General features: G+C 38.0%; 2 protein-coding genes across 3 annotated transcripts; both read left to right on the top strand.

The window, feature by feature from the left end:
• The first annotated feature begins 242 nt into the window (after positions 1-242).
• Positions 243-5681, top strand: LOC143845383 (transcription termination factor MTEF18, mitochondrial-like). 2 transcript variants are annotated; one of them, XR_013234407.1, is made up of 2 exons: positions 244-2525; positions 5334-5681. XR_013234407.1 is itself a non-coding variant. In XM_077353699.1 (1 exon), exon 1 carries the CDS (start codon positions 505-507, stop codon positions 2371-2373), a length of 1869 nt encoding a protein of 622 aa, XP_077209814.1. In that variant the 5' UTR covers positions 243-504; the 3' UTR covers positions 2374-2613. The 2 variants fall into 2 exon arrangements, 1 of the variants encoding a protein (XP_077209814.1); XM_077353699.1 differs by lacking the exon at positions 5334-5681 and having other exon boundaries at positions 243-2613.
• Positions 5682-13922: 8241 nt separating this feature from the next.
• LOC143845885 (uncharacterized) lies at positions 13923-16466 on the top strand. Its single transcript, XM_077354292.1, has 2 exons — positions 13923-14100; positions 15802-16466. Exon 2 carries the CDS (start codon positions 15849-15851, stop codon positions 16287-16289), a length of 441 nt encoding a protein of 146 aa, XP_077210407.1. The 5' UTR covers positions 13923-14100; positions 15802-15848; the 3' UTR covers positions 16290-16466.
• The last annotated feature ends 1460 nt before the right edge of the window (positions 16467-17926 follow it).

The raw sequence follows: 17926 nt of genomic DNA, 5'->3' as shown, positions 1-17926 counted from the left end.
GCTGCAGCACGCATGCGCCCACTGTAATGTGATTTGATGTCAAAAAGCGTTAAAGTTGCCCGATGTTCACGTTATAAGTGGGGCGCATGAGTACTGCAGAAGGGGTGAAAATATCATCTCACTAAAGTCTAAAACTCATATTCAGTGTCATTTACCCTTTTTTCGACTAATATTTTCTCAATGCCAACCTAAAAATCTCCTATTTTATATGACCAAAATACCCCTGCTTTTGGCAATGAAAGTACCGAGCTTTCCATGTTTCAAAAACCCTCATCCTAGAGCTGGACGAACTCCATCCATGGCTTCCTCTGACAATGAATCACCACCTCTGACTCTCCATAAAATCAAGAATAAGTCCATCCAAATTCCTGGAGCTCACTATCGAGGCGGGAAAACCTAAGAAACCACAAATATCCAAGGTTAGAAAATCAAACCAAACGACTACTTTTCTGCTAGATTAGCCTTTTTTTTTGTTCTCTTCTACAAAATCTTGTCCATATAGTCATGACCCATTTCCAGAAACTCAAGACAACATCTATTCTCAAATGGGTTTCTTCAGATAAGCACCTTACTTTGTCAGAAATCCCATTTTTCCTCATTAAAAGAGCTCTTCACACCACAAAAGCCTCTCTTTTTGAGGCAAACCTAATACCTAGTTCTCAAACCCTAACTCTAATCTCTATTCTCAACTGGGTTTCTTCATTTTCTTCAGATAACAACCTTAATTTATCAAAAATCCAATTTTCACTCAATAGAAGAGCTCTTCACACCACAAAAGCCTCTGTCTTGGAATCAAGCCCAATACCTAGTTCTCAAACCCAAACCCTAATCTCTGATACCGACATTACGGACGCGCAATCCGCTCTCAGGGACTACCTTCACTCTACCCGAAGCTTTCAATTCACTGATGCAGAGTACATAAGCAAAAATTCGCCGAATTTTCTTCGAAATCTTATCGAAAGAGTGGAAAACAAACAAGAAATCGGGCGGTCAATAACCCGGTACCTTCGCTACCATCCCATTAACGAATTTGAGCCTTTTTTCGACAGTATAGGATTGAATCCTTCAGAATTTAATCATCTTCTACCGCGTAAACTGATGTTTCTTAGTGATGATGATTTGTTGCTTGAGAATTTTCACTTTCTGTGTAATTATGGCTTTCCCGGTTGTAAAATAGGAAAGATTTACATGGGGGAAACAGAAGTTTTCAAGTATGAGTATGGGGTTTTGAGTTCAAAACTTAAGGCTTATGAAGAATTGGGTATGAGTAAAACTAGTGTTATTAAGCTTATTGGTTGTAGTCCTTGTCTTTTGATTGGGGGTGTTAATGAGGTGTTTGTGGAGGTTTTAGAAGAGTTGAAGAGTTTGGGAATTGAATGTGACTGGATTGGTGGGTGTTTGTCAGAAAAGAATTCATATGACTGGAACAAAGTACTTGGACTTCTGCACATGTTTAGCAAAATAGGGTGCAATGGGGAGGAATTGAGGGCATTGTTAATTAGAAATCCTGAAATTTTGTTAGACAATTCAGGGAAAACAACAAATTCACTGATTGGGCTATTGATCAAATTAGGTGTTCCAATGATTGAGATAAGGAGCTTGTTATTGCAATTCCCTCAAGTTCAAGTCGGTACCTTCATAATGAACTTGCGGCAGGGTTTAACATTGCTGGTTGAAATTGAAATGGAAGATAAAGAGATTCAAAAGATTGTGCGAACTCACTCGAAAATTTTGGGTTTGTGTTCTTTTAAGAGACCAACTAGTTTGCTTACAAAACTGAATGTTGGGAAGAAAAGGTTATGCAGAATTATACAGGAGGATCCGAATCAGTTGATGAATTGGATCTTGGGGACTAAGGTTAGCCCTTTTCCACCTTTGCCGAGCTCTTATGAGGATCAAGTAAAGTCCATATTCTTGGTGGATTTGGGGTTTGTTGAGAACTCAAATGAGATGAAGAGAGCATTAAAGTTGTTCCGAGGCAAAAGTGATGAACTTCAGGAGAGATTTGATTGTCTTGTGAAAGCCGGGTTGAATTCGAATGATGTTTCCAACATAGTAAAAAATGCTCCACATATTCTTAACCAGTCGAGAGATGTGATTGAGAAAAAGATTGATTTTCTTGTACATGGAATGGGTTATCCTGTGGAGTCATTAGTTTCATTCCCCTCATATGTGGCATATACTATTGAGAGGGTCAAACTTAGGTATTCAATGTACAAATGGCTTAGGGATGAAGGAATAGCAAGCCCCATGTTGGCCTTGAGCACTATTGTTGCATCTTCAGATAAGAAATTTGTGAATAAGTATGTAAATAATCACCCAAAGGGTCCTGAGGTTTGGGAAAAGTTTAAGAAGTCATTATCTTCAGGCTAAGCAGTATTTTAGCTTGATTAAATTTGATATTTTCCTTTTGTTGTATTGCTGAGGTAGTTAATGCCTGTTGATGTTGAGTGACCTTTTTCTTAAGTTCATCGAAATATAAGCGAAATTCGGACTGTGGACAGCGAAACTGAACTGCAAACCGTGTAAGTCTATATTCTTAATTTTTTTTTCTTCTATATTATATTGAGGGAATATCAAATTTGTTTTGATATTTCGTGTTTATAACTTCAATTCACAGTTAGGCGTCTGTTGTTAGTTGTTGCATGATCTTTTTAGTGCTAACACAAAGATACTTCAGAAATCAGAGAAAACCCAGTATCATTTCAGAAAAAAGAAAAAACAAAAAAAAACAGAAAACCCCACTACAAAAAGAAGATGAACCGGAATGTCCCTAATAAGAAAATAAAAGACGCAAGCTAAATCTCCAGTGGCACCATGTCCTTGACTACAAGAGCATGCCAATATGCTCCTTTTTTTTCCAGACTGTCCACCATGTCATTTACGCTTCTTGGGACTTGTTTGGACCATGGGGACAGATCACTACTAATATTGAATACTTCTAGAATATTCCTCGCCAACTTCCATGGTCCTAGTGAAGCACTCATGACCCATGCTATCACTCTCTTTGATCACCTCCCACCTATTGCAATCTGAGCAGCTCTTCTTTAAAAATATGCGACTCTACGAGGAGTGCTCCTAAATTTCCCTCATTTGAGTCCACCGCCCCAGTAGGATTGAAGAATGCTTTACCAATTACACCCAAGTCATTCCTAGAAATCCCTCTTACACTAGCCAGAGTCAGATTATCTTGTGAACTTACATCAAAGTTGAGGCGGACTTCTTCTTAAATCAATCCTACCAACAAACCTATTTAAACTTCTTCCAATTATGAAGTACTCCAAACTAACAACATACCCAGAATCAATTCTTTATCCAATTCCAGCTAAGAAAAGAGTTTATTCTCCATTCTAATTGTTCCCAATGATTTTCTCTCCTCAAAGACTCTTATTTCTTTCCACCCAGATAAGCCAAATCGCCTCATATGGAGTTGTTTTTCCAAAGTACTTTTTTTGTCATCAACAAAGGGTAATCAATAATGAAGAATAGTCTCTTGACTATTGGGGTCCTATTCTTATAGATTTCACCATATGATCGGCAAAAAAGAATTAGAGAAATTGGTCCTAAAGACACTGAAGCGTATGTAGAACTGAAATCGAGGGCAAGTTCTTTTTGGCTAAACAGTTATGCAAATTCAGAAGGCCCGAAGGCCACAGTAAAACCTCATCAAAGTTCTCTACTTTTTAAAAATTTTATAGCAAGAGGAACCAAAAGAAACAGGGCCAAAACAGTTGTACTGGTGATATCATCTTGATATCAGCGAAGGCCCACCATGGTTCAATTGCTAGAAAAGAAGGGTGAACCCCTGCCGTTCTCTTTTTAACATTAATTGTCATGAACTTTTTTCACTTTTAGGAAGTTTTTAGATGGTTTTCTAAAGAGATAGGTTTTTTTTTTTTTTTTTTTTTTTGGGTAGGTAAGCTGGGATTGAACTCCCAACCTCTGGGTCAAAGAACAAAGCCTTAACCATTGGGCTAGAGGCTCAATGGTTTGCATGAGCCATTTTCCTGATTTATGTGCTTGGGTTCTTGATTTATGTTGACAATTTGTTTCTTTCGATAAACAGTGTGTTGTATCGGAAAATGATATCTAAAGTTAGTACTTGGGTTTGACTGAGAGACAACTCTATAAATAATCTTATATGGATGGCGAAAGGGAGGAATGCAAACATCAAAGTTGAAGTGTTTTTTTTTTCTGCCATTTAATTTCTATTACTCAAACAGGTTCTGCCCCATTCTTGTTATTTTCATCCCCAATTTTCTGTTTATGGTTACTAGAATTTGAGGTTTGGGTTTCTTGAACTCGAATATTTACTTTGAATGAACAGTGGTGGTGCTGTTCAAGTCAGTTTTCTTTTATTTTCTAATTTATTTGGCTTGTAATTTCTGTTTCCACGCCAATTTTTTTGGGAAACCTTGGCAAGAGGTGTAAATTCACTGTTGCTTCGATCGGGGAATTCATTTCCTGTTTTATGGTTGACAACAATTGTAGTTTGTGTAATGACATTATCATAGCTACTATATTGCCTCCACCTAGCCTTTGTACTCTGTGTTAGTAATAATATTAAGGGCGATCATAAATTCGCACCCCTTGTAGGATGATTCACACCCCTTTTAACGTCAATTGTGGCAGACTTTAACGTGTAAAAGGGGTGCGAATCATCCTATAGGGTGTGCGAATTTATCATCTCCCATATATCACTCTGTTTCTGTAATATGTTACCCAGGTAGTTCATGGAAACAGGATTACACTTGAAACTCCAAAGTGTTGGCCATGGAGGAGATGGAACCCATCTTAAGATGTCTAGGAATACCAATTGACACCTGAAACACAAATAATAAAAAAGGTTGCTCATATTGACTTTTGATCACATGAATCTGTTGTTACTGGAATTTATACTTCTAATACTTAGAAAGGTAGGCGGTAGGCCACACTGAAACAAAGAGTTTAGCTTAGAGACAATAATCTAGTGAATAATGTTATTGTATTTTGTTTTGCTTTAACATTTTCCTCTACTTGGTCGTGGACATACCCCGTCCATCCTCCATATGATATTTTGTAATACAGGATGGGACTCCCGGTCCCCAGTGTTATTCTAATATCAATGAAATATGTCACTCTTCGAGAAAAAAAAAATCTAATACACTCACAGACAATATCATTCAAAAAAAAAAAAAAAACACTTACAGACAATGGCAAAGGCGCCTATGTTAATCTGCTAACATAAACATCTCATCAATTACTGAAAGATGGATTCCTTCCTGTTTATTAGAAACAAGAACACTGAAAGCCCCAGAACTACTGCCAATAATGTAATCTGTCACTTTATGCAGTGCCACTGACGAACTATACGCAATCATTATTGGAAATCGGCATTTTCCAGCTGTTGGATCCTTATCAGTTACCATTGCCAGATCGGAAAACATGCAGTTCTCGTTCATGCTGGTTCCCCGACTGATAATAAATGTTGAAAGCAATAGGAAGCATTCCCGTTCATGTTACACGGATTCTTCTTAATGTGCTAAGTACCCGTGGCGGACATGTGTCGGATTCCAATACTTTAGGATTCTCCGCAACACCCTTTTATATGTTTTTTCATTGAATACTGGTACAACAACTCTACAATTACAGCATATTTTGAGTAGTATCCATCCAATGGTAAGTTTTTATACCAAGATAAACTGTTATATTTACTTAACCTATTAAAATCTTCAATATATTACTTGTTACAGCTATATTATTATGTAAAACAAATAACTTTTGAAAATTGATCAAATTATCTTGGTGAATACACAATTCTTCTTTTTGAGATTTCCCGAATCCGATTCGATATAGATTCTAAATCCTAGAGCAGTGGAATCGGCGGAGAATGTGCAAGCATATTTGACTCTATCAGGCAACCTAAAGATTAATTGCAGCTGGGTCCTGAGCACCACTTTCTTGGTACTCTATACCTTCTGCATCTAGAGTTTTTTTTTTTTTTTTTGGTGGGGTGGAAAAATACAGTTACATTCCCTCAACTTTATGACACATTCAACAGTAACCCTGTAGTTTGAAACTCATAACCTACACCCCGTGACTTTTCAATGTGTATAAGGTAGACCCCCTCTTTTGAAACACTATACTATCAATGCTAATTAAGATCTCGCCTCTAGTCAGTCGACTAGAGAGCCTTCTCTAGTCCGCCGACCAAAAACATAGCGGGCCCACATTGTGTGGAGGATCCAAAGCATTCATTTGAAGCCCTTACATAGATAGGATGTGCCCAGAAAATCAGCTCCATAGGATCATCCTAACTCTTCGATTTGTCGACGGACCGTCAACTGAGGGGCGTCTACCTTATACACAACAAACCAAGGTAAACTAAGATAAACCAAGAACAACAGAAAAGGATAAAATAAAGTGAAAATCATGGCGGAAGGAAATCGTAAAGCTCCAATGCATGCAAGTTGACACCATGTCTAGCTAAATTATCCGCGGAGCCATTAGCCATTAGCGGATGTATGAACATGGTTGAAACATAGCGATGCGGAACCCACAATGTCTTGAATTTCTTCAAAGAAGAGGCAAATCGCCAAGGGCAGGCACCCTTCCAGTATCACCTGATCCAAATTTTCTCCTGCCACTAATCATAATCATTGTAGTACAGCACGGACCTCCACCTCATTGGAATCAGCAAACCCAATGAGACTCGGAAACGCCCATCGAACCAACCCAAAATCGTCTTTAAGAACTCCTCAAATCCATGCTGGCCTGGGGCTGCCCAAACTAGAACCATCAAAGTTAAGCTTTAATAAGCCAAAAGCCGGCAGTTCCTAAGCTTGCACAGTCAAAGGCCGAGCTTCTGAACTACCTCACACTTCCCTCCAACCATACCACAGATCATAGGCCGAAAAAACTTGAAGCAAGGAATCGCCTTGACCCAAGAAATTGTCAATACGATTGGGGAAAAATACAGATACACCCCCTCAACTTTCTGACATTTTCAGCTGTAACCCTGACTTTTCAAAGTCATCAACGACACCCACTGACTTTTCACCGTCCATGAAGTAGACCCCTTGACTTTTCACCCTATAGTTCAAAATTCATCAAAGACAAACCCTGACAATTTCTTTGTTCCCGTCCACCCCGTCACATAACAAGCATTATTGAAAACCAAGGGGGTGTCGTTGATGACTTCGAAAAGTCAGGGTTATCGTTGAAAATGTCAGAAAGTTTGTTGGGGGGGGGGGGGGGGTATCTGTATTTTTCCCATGCGATCGCCTTCAAAAGAAGATGAGATGAGTTTTTTTACCACACCCTTAAAGATGCGATCATAGTTTTAGATGCACGCACAAAATCCTCAACAATTATCTGATTTATAATTTTACCAATCAGGTTAGATTTCTTGTTTAAAATCCTATGATTCATATCTTTTCAAATAATCAAAATTGTTGAGGGAAAAAGGGATGTCCCACAAGCATTCAAATTGCTTATTGCCTATTGGTTTATTCCAATACAACCAAATGGACATAATAGATGAACGCACGGATTAATCCGGTCGAATGTTAAAGAGTCCAAAGAAAAATCTCCACATCTAAAGTGCCCTAGGACACTGGATAATAAATAAAGGATTCTAATAGGAATCCATAAACCCGTAATTTCATGACTCACAAATGTCTCTTAATGAGTTGATCTCCAGTTGGAGAACACACCAAATGAAGGCAATGACCCTGAGGGAGGCGAAAGACTTCAAGATATTTGGAAATCGTGGACCCAAGAGAGAACCTTTGGCTAAGGCATATAAACAAAGAGAGGGAAACGATACACCCCTCAACTTTCTGACATTTTCAACGATAACGCTGACCTTTCGAAGTCATCAACGAAACCCCCTTAGTTTTCAATAATGCTTGTTGCGTGACAAGGTAGATAGGAATGAAGAAATTGTCAGGTGGTGTCTTTGATGCATTTTGAATTGCAGGTTGAAAAGTCAAGGTTGTCGTTGAAAATATCAGAAAGTTGAGGGGGGGTATCTGTATTTTTCCCAAACAAAAAAGACGCCACTTTTCTCCAGAGTTACCAACTCATCCATGTAATTCACAGTAGTGAAGTATTATTTGCAAACTAATTTAGAAAGCCTCGAAGACTCGTTACAAATCCTTGGAGAGTTCCTTCACGAATCAATGGAGTGATAACTCTTTGGGCACCACTTCCCTCGGAGTAATCCACAACAAGGGCCTTGGGATTGATGGCTTTAGGGAAGAGGTTAGGAAAGGACCTTGCCAAAGGCTGACCACACCATCTATCAAACCAACAGGGAGTTCTCACCGCTACCGATATGAACAAATAGGTGAGAAGAAAAAAATTGCAAGACCAACTTCCAATTCTTCCATATTGGTGTCTCCATATCCGCGCACTCTCCCAAGAGAAGGTAACTGCGAGATTCTTTGTATTTATGGAGAATCACGTTATCCGATAACTCCCCATTGTTATTGAAGAGTCTCCACCACCATTTCGCCAAAAGAGCTTCATTATGGGTTTTAACACTTTTAACAACAAGACCTCTAGCAGACTTCAAACAGCACACCGAGTCCCAATTAATCAAATGAACTTTCATGAAAGTATAAACATTGTTCCATAAAACGAGAAATCAGATTAATTATGTCATCCACTGGAGGAAGAATCTTATACAAAGATAGAAAATAGATTAGAATATTAACTAGAGAAGCCTTCAATAGGGGAGGGAAAAATATTTGCATTTCCCATAATCAATGTGGGATACAATCCTTACGATCATCAGGTCCCAATCATGAGGACAGAGTTTTCTGTCTTTAAGAGGAAGACTGAGGTATTTAACTGGAAAAGAAGACGCATTAAAACCAAGGACAGTGGAAATGGGTTGAATCCCAAAGGCATCGAGGTTGATGCCACACACATAGGATTTACATCGATTAATTCTTTGCACAATGATCTCTTCAATGAGGATGATGAACACTAATTCTAGATGCATGGGAAAGAGAAGCCTCTACAAAGATAATTGTATCAACATATTGATGATAAGAAATTATAGGGCCACCATGACAAACAGGAAATTAACCAACAAGGAATCGAGATTCAAGTGCTCCAGACAAGATTAAACTAATATTTTCATCTATAAAGGGTCTCCATGTCTGAGGCCTCTAAACATACGAAGGTGGCCAAATTCACCTTCTCTGATAATGATGGAGAAAAGGACAGTCGAGATGTAGCATTCAATTCACTTTCTACACTTTAGGCTAAACGCCATTTTTCACAAAGTCTACATTAGAAGAGGTTACTCAAACCTATCATATGCTTTCTCGAGATCCGACTTCGGCCGCATGGCACGAGAGCCACTAGATTTTGTAGAGAAAACAATTTCACTGGCCATCAAAATTCCAACCAATAATGGGTAGTTGCAACCAATAATGGTGTAACTCCCTAAGTCTAAACAACAGGACCTTATAAATAATTTTGTATACACTTCCAATGAGACTGGAAAGTCCTAAGGTTTTTGAGATGTGTTTCTTGTAGATTGAGCAGGTATTAAACATTATCTACCTTCAGAAAGCTCTCAAAGGGTAACACAGGTGAATTTAGAAGGTTACAAAACCTCATAACTTGTTAGATATACAAGTCAAGAAGTTAAAACTGAAAATACAGGTTGCAATTGAACTACTAAGATTTGTTAAGGCAAGCAAATGTTTCCTACTAATGAATGGACAATTGACAAATAAGATACTAGTTTTTGGGGTTTTGATTCCAACCATAGAGTAGTAAAGAAAACCCTATACATTCCTAAAAACCATCAATTCTCCATATAGCTGATAGTAAGCCGAGGTTTATTTATCTATGGATATGTTACGGATATTGGCACTATCATGGTTTGATAATTGCACGAAATCATCTTGTCTTATGTTTTTTAACAGGTGTCACAAAGGTATTACCAGTATTTTTTTCCCCGTTTAATTCCACCCTGTTGTCATTTCCAGTTCCACCCGTTCATTCCATTCATTTTTTTACCAGATGTTGGAATCGGAATAGGATACTGATTCCACCTCTAATTTCTACAATCCAAATGCACCTTGCGTGTTACTAGGGCTGCAACAGGGTCGGGTTTTTCAAAACCCTAGCCCAACCGTAGATCTCATTATCTCGGCCCTAACCCTGAGTCAGGGCCGAAAAACCTCAACCCATTGCCTGCCCTACAGGGCTCAGTGCTGGCCCTGGCCCGCCTGATTGGGCAAGACCGGGCCGGCCCTAATTGACCCTAGTGCAAATACCGGTTAAGAGTGTCAAAAATAAAGCAACCACTTATCATATAAAACAAAATGATCAATAAACAGAGAAATAGAACAAAATAAGACAATATGAATTCAACAACATGACGGACAACAGAGACAATTAATAATAATAATCTAAAGAAACATTAGCAAAAGAAACATGCACAGATGGTTCAATTCTATAATAGAAAACTTAGGATCGAACCGGGTCACGGTACCCGAGGCATTAACCCAGAACCCGACCCGACCTGAGTCAGGGTCTAAAAAAATAATCCTGACCCGCCCTCAGGGTTGGAAAATCCAACCCTGAGCCCTATTCGGGCTCAGGGCGGATTAGGGCTGACAGGGCCAAACTTGCACCCCCTACGTATTACTGTATTAGTAGTTTAGTACCAGCAGGACGCATAGTGGGAACAATTACTCCCTATGCAATTATGCATCTTGCATGTGGGCCCGTAGTCTTGCCCAAGGATTGAAATTTCGGTGAAAATCTTATAATTTCAGACGAAATTTAAAACCATAGTCTGGCCCAGGGCCTATGAAATCAAAGGACTAAAAGTAGACTTAAGTGAGGTTAATAAAGATCAAAATCACATGGGCACATGCAGAGTGAGGCTGTTCTGCACGGGGGTAGACATCCTTGGATAAGTTGTTTCTGTGAGTGGATGCCCTACTTAATTTTATATTGAATAATAACCCTGATAGTGGTCATCTCCCTGTATAGTATACCCATAGTTAGCAAAACTTCATTTTAAACATGTTTTATTAGTCTGCCGTTTAAAACCTTTACAGTGGAAATTTTTATTTTTTATTTTTTTTCAAGAAAACGTTTTAAACATGTTTAAAATGAGTTTTAAACATATTAAACACATTTTTTGTCCAACTTTCCAAATTTACACTCACTGTATTTGGTAAATGACAAAATTTTAAATACATTTTTTGGTGTTTCCGTTTTTTTTTTTAACCAATGCCTTGTTAAACTCGAATCTTTCCCATCCCCTTTTTTTTGCCGTATCACTTTTTGCTAACTATGAGTATACCTTATCCATTGAGGTTATTCTCGACATGAACATGAACGAAGGATAGCAAGCCTATCCAAAGATAAAATAAGGGAGATGATATTTTTCACTTCCCCTGCATTACGTGCACGCTCTCCTTGTAGTGTGATTTGACGTGAAAAGTGGACGACTTCTAACGCTTTTTGACGTTAAATCCCGTTATAAGGGGAGCGCATGCGTAATGCAGGAGTGGGGGACGGGGTGAAAATATCATCGCCGTAAAATTATCCCGAACTAGCTATCCCTACATAACAACCCCAGTATCATTTTGAAGAAAAACTGACACAATGAAATTTTTTCATGGGATCTTTTTTTCTTTTCATGGTTTAGAAAGGAAAATGCTATGCCTATGGTTAATTTAGAGGGATATCAGTATAAATTTCGGGTCCCTATAAGTAAAAAATGAATAGGGTTAGTTCGAGTGATATGGATCCTCATTGGTTCTACTTAAAATATTTGAACGAGTATGGATTTGTCTAACTTCAGCTTGCCAAACAAGTAGAAAAAAGAGGAGAAAGAGGAGAAAAATGAGAGAAGCTTAGCGTAGAGACTGGGTTCTATAGACCTTCTAGAGAATCATTAGCATAATCTAAATATAGTTAGGTTTGAATTTTTTGCCTCAGGGTTGAAAACATGTGCTCCAATCAGGGGGGCAAACAAACCGAGGCTGTTTCAGCTTTGTCTGACTAATGGGTGAGATCAGTCCACTTTCACATGAATGGCTGAGATTAGTCTACCTGAAAAATAGGTTTTTTAATCTCAGCCATTCATGGTAGAGTGAATGAGCTGAGCGACGTGATTGAGGTGATCGAAAATCCACTCAACAAATCCAATGTGCTATAAGAAGAGGTATGTGGTGGGCTCCACACGTCCCAGAAAGTCTCACTATCAAGACCGTTGATCTTGTAGAACATCATGACGTGACCCACATGGTCTTGTTCCCATCCCAAATGGATATCGCATGCGTAAGATAAAGGACTAAAAAATAATCAACGGTTTAGATTTTCTCTGCAGAACCCTGAACGTGGCTTGATCTAGGCTCGAAGGATCAAAGGGCTAGGATCATCCAATCAAGGTGTTTTTAACTGATCCGATCGCGCAGACGAGGCAAAAAAATGGGATTGCTTGATTTGTAGAGATTTTTTGAAATGTTCTCTTCTAACTTTCTAACTAAATATTTACAAACCACACCTTCAAGGAACGGGAATATTTTATGGCATATTTGAAACTTAAATACGTAATCTACAAGATCGCATTCCGCAATAAATGCTATTAAGATTTCAACAAACCCACCCATATTTAGAAGGGTAAAAGATATATTCGCACCCTTTTTGTTTCCTGGGCCACCTTCTTGTAGTGTAAAAGAGTAGCTATAAACGAGGTTTAAAATTTCGGTTTCAGTACCGGTTTCGGACCCTGGAATTTTGAAATTTCGGTCGAAATCTGGTACATAAACCGAAACCAATATTTTATTTAATATTAAATTTCGATAAAATATTAAATTAATATTAAAAAAAAACAGTTTTTTTTTTTGTCAAATTTTGGAAAAACCGAAATTTCGACTTCGGCCGAAATAAATGACCGTTTCGGTTTTGGCCGATTTCGGTGTCGGTCTCCACCGAAATCTGAAATTTCGGATTTCGGTCGAAATTTAAAACGATGGCTATAAATACACTAGAGAAGGTTGACTGGGGAAGGAATTTAGGCGAATATATCACTTCCCATTTTAAAATGGTTAAATAAGAGAAAGGCCTATTTTTTAGATTGATAAAATGAAGAAGAAACCGTTATGCTTAAAAATATACACCGAATCTAAATGCATAGTTATGCCTATGCTTTTATTGTTTTAAGCCGTTTGTGTGAGTCAAAATTAAAGCATCATTGAATCCAATAATCAGTTTTGGACACAATCTGTTATCAAAATCCAAATCCAAGTAAGCTCTTCTTCGCCAGAATCGATTCTCTTTTACCACTGAGTTCAAGTTTTGCCCTACCAAATCAGTCAGAACTACTTTGATTCTCAGAGCTAATAAAAAGTTGACCGTATCAATCAGCATCTTTGACTCTCCCAACAATTTTGGTGACCGGTTTAAATCCATTGATTAGCGGGGATTTTTTGTTTTTGTAGGGAAGTGATATAAGCAGGGCCCCCGCCCGGACAGCTCCCTCTACTGTATTTATGGCTACTCTTTTAGACTATGGGGGGCTGTTCCAAGTAAAAACAAGGGGACAAATATATGGCCCATCTGACGTCCTGACGGAGAGACATGGTTATACACTGAACTTACCTCTATAACTTATACGGTGGATTATTTTATTCCTCTTAATTAAATCAATCTTTTGAAAAATTACTTTGAGCTTCTTGTGGCCACACAAATCGAAGTCTTCATTAGTGTTTATATTTGTGATGATATTTTCACCCCTCCGCAGTACGCATTCGCCCCCTTATAACGTGAACACTCGGCAACTTTAACGTTTTTTTGACGTCAAATCACGTTCAAGTGGGGCGAATACTTGCTGAAGTGGGGGCGAAAATATCATCGCTTATTTTATTCCACAAGTCCATCAACAAATATCTCATCCTCCTCTGAGTCCTCTCTTAAAATCCCAAAAACCAAACAGAGCATAACTGTCTCTTTAAAACCATTGAAAAAAAACCTCCTCCTTTTGGGTTTTCCATTTCAATAATCTTTCATCAGATTCAGAAAAAGAAGAAGAAGGGTTTTCAGTGGTAGTTGGATGGGGATGTATTTTCATAAGAGGTGAGTTTGATTTCTCAGTTCTTACTCCTTCATTTGTTTATTCTCTTATCAGTATTTGATAAGATTTTTTTTTTTTTTTTGGTGGGTTTTAGATCTTTTTGCTTACTGTATCCTGTAATAGATTGTAGAGCTTCTCTAGTGGTATAGGGTTTGATTATCAATACTTACTTTTTGTTTTCTATAACCTGCTTCTTTCTCTTCTTCTGTGGAATATTTTTTTCTGAAAATTTTTTGGCCTTATAAAGGTAGAAGTGTTTTTTTTTTTCCTGTAATGGAGTATGTTGGAGATTGTAGGGCTTCTAGAAGCCAATAGTTTAGGGTCTGATTGTTGGTTATTATGATTTGTTCTAATCCTCTTTTTCTTAATCAGATGTGTTGTTTAAAATCTGATGTTTAAGAGTCTGGTCTTAGTTTTCACCTCTTTGCCTCCTTCCAGGGGGTAGTTCTAATCCTCTTTTTCTTAATCAGATGTGTTGTTTAAAATCTGATGTTTAAGAGTCTGGTCTTACTTTTCGCCGACCCCAACTAGTTTGGGACAAAGGCTTTGTTGAGTTGAGTCTGGTCTCAGTTTTTGCCTCTTTGCCTCCCTGGGGGTAGTTCTAATCCTTTTTTTTTTATTAATCAGAGTCTGGTCTTAGCTTTCGCCTCTTTGCCTCCCAAGGGGTAGTTCCTCTTATTATTAATCAGATGTGTTGTTTAAAATCTGATGTTTAAGAGTCTGGTCTTAGTTTTCGCCTCTCTGCCTCCCAGGGGGTAGTTCTAATCCTCTTTTTATTAATCAGATGTGTTGTTTAAAATCTGATGTTTAAGAGTCTGGTCTTAGTTTTCGCCTCTCTGCCTCCCACGGGGTAGTTCTAATCCTCTTTTTATTAATCAGATGTGTTGTTTAAAATCTGATGTTTAAGAGTCTGGTCTTAGTTTTCGCCGCTCTGCCTCCCAGGGGGTAGTTCTAATCCTCTTTTTATTAATCAGATGTGTTGTTTAAAATCTGATGTTTAAGAGTCTGGTCTTAGTTTTCGCCTCTCTGCCTCCCACGGGGTAGTTCTAATCCTCTTTTTATTAATCAGATCTGTTGTTTAAGAGTCTGGTCTTAGTTTTCACCCTTTTGCCTCCTTCTAATCCTCTTTTTATTAATCAGATGTGTTATTTAAAATCTGATGTTTAAGAGTCTGGTCGTAGTTTTCACTTCGTTGCCTCCTAAGGGGTGATCAGGTGTGTTGTTTTGCATGGCCATTGGATATTCTTTAGTTTTGTAGGTCTACTGAAGATAGTATTGTTTTGCTCTATCTCTCTGTTTCTACCGAAACTCTTAATCTGGGTTTCCTTTATTTTATTTCTCTTTCTTTGACTGCTGAAAATTAAATTAACGTGAATATTTATACTTTTTGTTAATCAAATGAGGTTTTTCTTGGCTTGCTATAGAACTCTCTTTACTTGGTTTCAACAGACATTATTTCTCAAATCTGATATCTTGGGGTCTTACGCCTATTTTTAATTGGTTTTAGTTTCTCTGCTACTGATTTTCTGCTTTAATATTAGAAATTTGTTCTCCCATCCATTATTTAGCTGTACATATGTGACATTTTTTCCTTTTATTTTTTAGTTGCTCTAGAATATGTATTTTATACTGTGTTTCCCAGAGACTATATTCTTGTTTTATTTTAGTTTTTGTCTTAGTATCTATCCCATTTTTTTTCGCAGCATTCTCCTTTATTCATTTGAGTAACTCTCTTGTGAGGCTTGGGGTTATGGGTAGGGGTAGAGGAAAGGGGAAGAAGTTGACTGCTGTTACCAGTCATGATGACCCAGGAAGTGGTGCCGAAGAATCACTTCCTGGTGCTGAAGAATCACTTCCTGCCAATAAAAGAAGAGGGCGGCCGCAGAAACCTTTAAAGGATGAATTTGAAGAAGAAGAGGCCGAAAAAATTGAAGACGAAGAAAATGCTGACAATGCTAAATCCACTATTCCAAGCAAAGAGGTGAAAGGTGTAGCAGCATCTGAGAACGGAAAGAAGAGAAAGAGGCATACACAGGTAAAAGAGAATGCTGATTTAGTTATAGAGGAAAATGGTATCGGAACCAGATCGAGCACTGATGAGTCGAGCAAGTCAAATGGGTTTCGACAAAACGGAAGCAGGCGCAAAAGCAAGCCTCGGCGAGCTGCCGAGGCCGGTGTTAATTGCAAGTGAGATATGGGACAATTGTCCCAACGGGCTTCTTCCTTATTGTGTCGGCGGTATATGTGGTCTGTGAGCCCTTGTCTCTTCAGCTTTTCTTCCTATTGTTTTCGGTTTTTGTTTTTTGCTTTCCTTGTTCATGAATATTTTATTTGAGAGGTTATGGACATGCTGCACTGCTTTCTAGTCTTCCTTTGAGCCACAAGTCTTTTCATAAGCTTTCTCCTGTTATCTATATAATGCGGAATGTGTAACCAAAGGCTTCTTTTTTCATTTCATTGTTTGTTGTTGGGGATGCTAATTCTTTATCAGGGTATGGCATATAATTTTGTTTTCCACATATGAATCATGGCAATGCCATTTTAAAGAGAATATATGTTAGTTATCCACATATAGTGCCAAATTCAGTAACTTCTTTGCTGCCTGGGTTTCAACAAGATCTATGATAGTGAACTGTTATGGAAAATGTATGAAATTATTCAAACCTTTTTTCAATGTGAGATTTTCTCTCCCGCACCTTTCGTACCTGCAAATTACATTCTTAACTGTCATAAATGGTTATTGACCAATGGGAGAGCCCTTCTACGCTTGTTTTTTTGCAAGGGCTCCTGTGAGTTTAGCATTCCTCTTTTTCTTATATTAGAAGTAATGATGGTGATGCTTTTTTAAGGAATTATTTTCACATAAAAACATGCAATTAGCTTTATAATGTCTATATGCTTGGGTAATCTCTGCATCATCCACTGGGTCCTTGTGAAGGAAGAGTTTTAGGATTGTAGGCACGCGATCTTTTCCAAAAGTGGAAGGAAACTGTTTGGGCGTACTTGGGTAAAGTTGTTAATAGTTTGTCTCTACCTCGCTGTGATTGTATCATACTTAAGTTCGATTGGATCTATAAAAGAATCATGGTGTCGGCATTGGCGGAGAAGTGAATTCAGAGATGTTCTTAAAGCTTATGCACACAAAAAGAATCATGAGATACCATTAAAAGAAAAAGAAAAGAATCATGAGATATGAATTTCATTTTCAGGGCTGCAAAAAACTAGATTTTGTGACACGCTAGTAAAACACATAGAAATTGATTTTCATTTTGTCAGAGAAAGAGTGGAGAGTGGTGAGACAACTCCTCATTTTGTCCTAATCAAAGATCACATAGCATACATCTTCACCAAAGGTCTTACAAGTGATCATCATCTGTGCTTTACTAGCAAGCTGTACATGTTCAGAGGAATGATTCAGCTTGAGGGAGAGTGTTAGAAGCAAAATAACACATAGATGCATGTATTATGATGGTGTCTATGTCATTAATGGATAAGCTGTAATTTAGTTTGTTTGCTGCCATATATAAGTGAGCGATTAGAGTTGTAAAGAGTATCATAAATTACAGTCTAAACTCCATGGCCAGTTCGGTCTCCCCTTCTCTCCTTACTCTCTCTCATTAGACATCAGATTATTGTAGTTTTGCCACTCTGTTCCCAAACCAAACTATAATTTTTTATTCGCCCAACTTATAATTTATGAACAATGATCTGACACAGTAAGGGAGTCAGCTCATCAAAAGGTAAGTCAGATCTTCTGACCGTGTGTGTCTATATTATATATATATATATACGTATGTGTGTGTAGAGTAATCACGAAAGCACTGCCTA

This window comes from Tasmannia lanceolata, unplaced genomic scaffold (genome assembly GCF_043159265.1).
Source record: "Tasmannia lanceolata isolate RefF3 unplaced genomic scaffold, GAP_Taslan_0.1 ptg000015l, whole genome shotgun sequence".
Lineage (NCBI taxonomy): Eukaryota > Viridiplantae > Streptophyta > Magnoliopsida > Canellales > Winteraceae > Tasmannia > Tasmannia lanceolata.
This window is presented reverse-complemented; position numbering and strand designations above follow the sequence as displayed.

Bases quoted from the DNA above. Each gene is read 5' to 3' on its own strand.
- LOC143845885 (XM_077354292.1), top strand. From the start codon at position 15,849: ATGGGTAGGGGTAGAGGAAAGGGGAAGAAGTTGACTGCTGTTACCAGT.
- LOC143845383 (XM_077353699.1), top strand. From the start codon at position 505: ATGACCCATTTCCAGAAACTCAAGACAACATCTATTCTCAAATGGGTT.